The following is a 4,413-nucleotide window of genomic DNA, read 5'->3' on the forward strand; positions in this document are numbered from 1 at the left end:
GTGTGCGTTTCACAGGTGGAGGCCGGAGGTGGTTCTCAGGGGAGGCAGGGACCAGCTGCGCTGCTGGAGGCGAGGCCCGAAGGACCACTTTAAGGGAAACTGACGCCGAGGTGCGTGGCGGGGAGGCGGGGTGGAGCGTTTCGAATCCCCGGGCGCCTGCCACAGCCGCTTGCATCAGAAGAAAATATTTTTTGAAAATGGAAATTCAAAAAGATTAACTTCGGGCTTCCCCCCGCCCCCCGCTTAGGTTCTCAGAGGCGGAGGCTCATCCCCGCGCTGTCCCTCGACACGCCCTCCCCGGCGAGGAAGCCCGCCAGCAGCGCCGGCGCGCGCTGGGTGGACGGCCCCTTGCGCAGCACCCAGAGGGGCCTCGGGGAGCCTTTTGAGATTAAAGTCTACGAGATCGATGACGTGGAGCGGCTGCAGCGGCGCCGAGGGGGCAGCGGCAAGGTGAGCCACCTCCTCTCACACAGTGGCGGTGACGCCCCCGCCCCCCGCAGGTCCCCGTCCTCCCCCGCAGGTCCCCGTCCCCTCCCCCCCCCGCAGGTCCCCGGTTCCCATGGCAGGTCCCCGGTTCCCCCTGGCAGGTCCCTGGGGCGGGAGCCCAGACCCAGGGAGACTCCCCAGCAGGCTCCTGGTGTGGGTGGGGGCAGGGGCTGTGTCCCAGAGCAGGACTTTTGCCAGGACCCTGGAGAGCTCCACGTTTTCCTACCTGAACCCGTCTTCCGGGCTCAGAGGCCAGGGGGGGGGGGGGGGCTCTTCTAGCTCCGTCCTGGAACGCCAGGTGTCTTCCCATTTAAGAAGCACCTGTGATAGTCTCACCCGTGGCTGGGTTGCCCGCCCGGCTGACTCTGTCAGGACTGAAATTGGGCTGGCAGCGCCCGGGCCCCTCCCAGATTTCCCAGCCACCAGCTCCAGTCCCACTGACGCTGCGCACAAGCAGTGCGCTCCAGGAGTGGTCGCCTCAGCTGGACTTGAGTTGAAGGTTCTTTTCACCTTCTCTCCACCATGGACACGTCCTTCTCGTCTGCCTGCCAGGAGGTCATGTGCTTCAACGCGAAACTGAAAATTCTGGAGCATCGCCAGCAGAGGATCGCCGAGGTCCGGGCCAAGTACGAGTGGCTGATGAAGGAGCTGGAGACGACCAAACAGTACCTAATGCTGGACCCCAACAAATGGCTCAGCGAATGTAAGGCCCGTGGTTCACGTGCATCGCTGCAACTGCCGGGTTCGCCGGCTACACAGTCTGGTGCACAAGCCAGGGGGAGACGGACACAGATGGACAGCATCTGTGTCCGATTCTGGGGGCCTCTGATGCCCATCGGACGGAGACGGGCACCCTGAGCTCTCTGGGGGACAGACGGGACTGGTGGGGGCAGCAAAGGGGTGGTGAGTATTGCTCTCGTGAGATTATTTCTTACGTGTCTCAGTCCAGAGCACCTGCAAATGAGATTTTTCCCCCTGCATGTGGCAGAAGATCACCCAGACGTGAAGGCTGTATTACAAATCTGCTCTGAGGCCACAAAATCACATTGCATATCTAGCCTGAAATAGACAAGAATTTATAGAGCTCTTAATAGGGTAGAAGGTGCAATCTTAGGAAAGCCTCATGGAGGATTCAGAAAGCAAGAAAGACATTTTTGAGTGAAAAAATAACATCCGTAGTGTTATTTCCATTTAATAGAAAGCCCAGGATGACAGTAACCATCTAACAACAATTCAGGACAATTTTGCTGTCTCCGAAAGACGAATTCAATTGTCTCTTATTTATTTGTTCCTACGCATTCCATTTACCACAATATAAAGCTCAAATCTGGTCCCGGCTATTACACTGATATGGGACCCGATGCGGGAAGCCCTCGCATGTGGAATACAGTGCATGGCTGCCATTAAATTCCCTGTCCTCCCTTTCCTGTCCAGCACTGGCCGGCTCGCTCTCCCGCCCCTCAGGCCCCCTGCACCTCCCTCTCCATGACTGTCCCCCACGACTGTCCCCTGCCTTCTCGCCAGTGTTCCCTGGCTGGGGGGGGGGGAGCACGGCAGGTGAGGCCTGGGGGCTCAGGTTTAGGAGACATCAGGTAAAATGCCACTGGGTGAGGGAGAAAGCGACAGGCTTGGTCGGCTCCCTGGCCGGGCCCTGCCTCCTGTAGAAGTCTGTCTTCCCGTGGCTCCTTTTGCATAAGGATGGGGTGACAACACCCCCCTGAGTGCCTCGCTGGGTTCTTAGGAGAATCAAATGAGACAGCACAGCAGGACAGCTCGGTGACCATCTTTGACGCAGCCTGTCATGTCGCGTTGTACCGCTAGTGGCCGGGACCGGTCATGCAGACCCGTTTGGATGCCAGCTTTCCCACAGACTAGCTGTGGGACCGCAGTGAGAAGCCGAGCCTCTCAGAGCCCTGGCTGTGCTCCCCCCCGGGGAGTCAAATGCGTGTCTCCCGCCTCGGTCTCCAGCCCACCCCACCCCTCACTCCCGGCTGTGGTCCACACCTGTTGTCCCCACGCTGGACCCCCAGCCCTGGAGCCGGGGCCAGGCAGCCCCACCCCTCTTCCCAGTCAGCCCCGGACAGAATAGGGGGCCTGGGGCCGGAGGGGGTGGCCCTGGGCGGCTGCTGTTCAGAATCCAAGGAAACTCACTTTTCGCTCTGTGCGGGCATGGCTGCTAGAGAGAGCGGCCGGGTCATAAATCTCGGCGTGTCTTCCGAGTGCGAGGAACCGGAATCATTAACATAGGTTTTATCATCATCGTATTTCCCGAATGCCCAGTGAGTCTGTGACACTGGACAGGGCCGCGTCGCACGGCCTGCTCAGAGAGGCAGCTCCATCGCTAGTGCGGGGCTGACCGGAGGCGAACACGCGCGATGTAGTAAGCAGAGGTGTAGACGCCGTCCAGGTGAGACCCCCACAAAGGAAGGGGTTCGCCCCGGCTCTCCACTGTACAGTAAATAAAGCAGTGCTGCCCGAGACCTCCCACAGCGGGGCGGGTGCGGGCGCGGCCGGCTCGGTCCCTGAGGCCACACGGTCAGGGGGTCTCCTTCCCCGCGTGCTCACGTCCCCATCCGCTTCTGCCTCTTTGCAGTCGACCTGGAGCAGGTGTGGGAGCTGGATTCCCTGGAGTACCTGGAGGCGCTCGAGTGCGTGACAGAGCGCCTGGAGAGCCGGGTCAACTTCTGCAAGGCCCACCTCATGATGATCACCTGCTTCGACATCACCTCCAGGCGCCGGTGAAGACGGCCGGCCCGCCGGGCCCCTCGCCCTCCCGGCCCCCGGTGCCGGCGGCACTCAGAGATCGCAGAAAGCGGATGAAGGTTGGTGGCAAGTCTGGAGTGACGTTGAGCGGAAGGAAGTTTTTCTTTTGTTTTCTGTAGGAAAGGTGCAAACCCCGAACACGCACGGGAGGAGAAAATGATGGAAGACCCACGGGATGGAGACGCCCCACGAGACTGGATAAGCACTTTGAGGAACTTTCGAAAACTTGTGTGTACATAGGAACTGCTGGCAGAAGGGGCCCTCGCTCTCCTCCTGGTTTCGCGAGAAAGGGCGAGGGTGACGTGGATTGCCGTTGGAAGCCAAGACGAAACAACGAAAATTACCCAGAATGACTGATTAAGTGCCTTGCAAATCTTTGTTATTATCCAAACATTTATGTTCATACTTTCTCGTGTACAGATGGTGCTAGTCAAGATGCAAACAACAAAACAAACACAAACGAAAATCAGACACATTTTTGAAATGTATTTCCGGCTCGTTTTCTCTTGGTGTTTTATCCTATTTCTGACTCTCTGTTTGGAAGGAAGTGGTGTTCGTAGAGCTATTTCCTAATCAGTATTGCATATGAATAAATGTTAGCTGTCTTGTATGGTTCTTCTGGTAAGGCCACTCAAACAGAACATGGAGACTTGGTGGACACAAGCCAGCGTGTTTCCGGGGAAGGCTGGAGCAGCAGGTGGCGCTCGATGTCACCTCTCGCGAGTGGCACCGGGCAGCATCAGAAGGTCGATCCTGGAGCAGGTGCACGTGAGCTCGAGAGCCCAGGAAAGGAGAGAGGGGCTGCCTCCTTGCGGGGAAAGGCGCCTGTCTGACCTGGGCCCCACGTGCCCTTCGCGTGGGGCGCTTGTTTCATGCACAGTGTCCCCTCCGAGTCCCGACTCTCGTACTGGTTCCTTTCCCCACCAATCCAGGGCTTTCGCGGCCGTGAAGCATTTTTCATGTTCATTTTTATTCCAAAGACTCTGGATTGAAAGCTTGAACCAGTTCACTAGAGCCATAATGTTTGTTCTCTGGCTTCGTGACTTTGTTGGAGCAGGGACCCTTCCTCGGGCTCGTGGGCGCTCAGAGATGCCACCACGTTGGTTCATGATGAGCGGGGAGGGTGGGGCTGTACATGTGTTCTGTTGGCTGGCGTGCTACTGA

At 58.4% G+C, this 4,413-nt stretch overlaps 1 protein-coding gene across 1 annotated transcript; it reads left to right on the forward strand.

The window, feature by feature from the left end:
* Positions 1–247: 247 nt before the first annotated feature.
* On the forward strand, positions 248–3,737 carry LOC105311547 (kinesin-like protein KIF26B; the record flags this gene model as incomplete). The annotated part of the gene is made up of 3 exons (XM_011387523.2): positions 248–450; positions 1,039–1,189; positions 3,080–3,737. Coding segments are annotated over 3 exons (503 nt in total), but the record flags the coding sequence as incomplete, so codon positions are not given.
* Between the last annotated feature and the right edge of the window lie 676 nt (positions 3,738–4,413).

The sequence above is a fragment of the Pteropus vampyrus genome, unplaced genomic scaffold (assembly GCF_000151845.1).
Source record: "Pteropus vampyrus isolate Shadow unplaced genomic scaffold, Pvam_2.0 Scaffold1000004766, whole genome shotgun sequence".
NCBI lineage: Eukaryota > Metazoa > Chordata > Mammalia > Chiroptera > Pteropodidae > Pteropus > Pteropus vampyrus.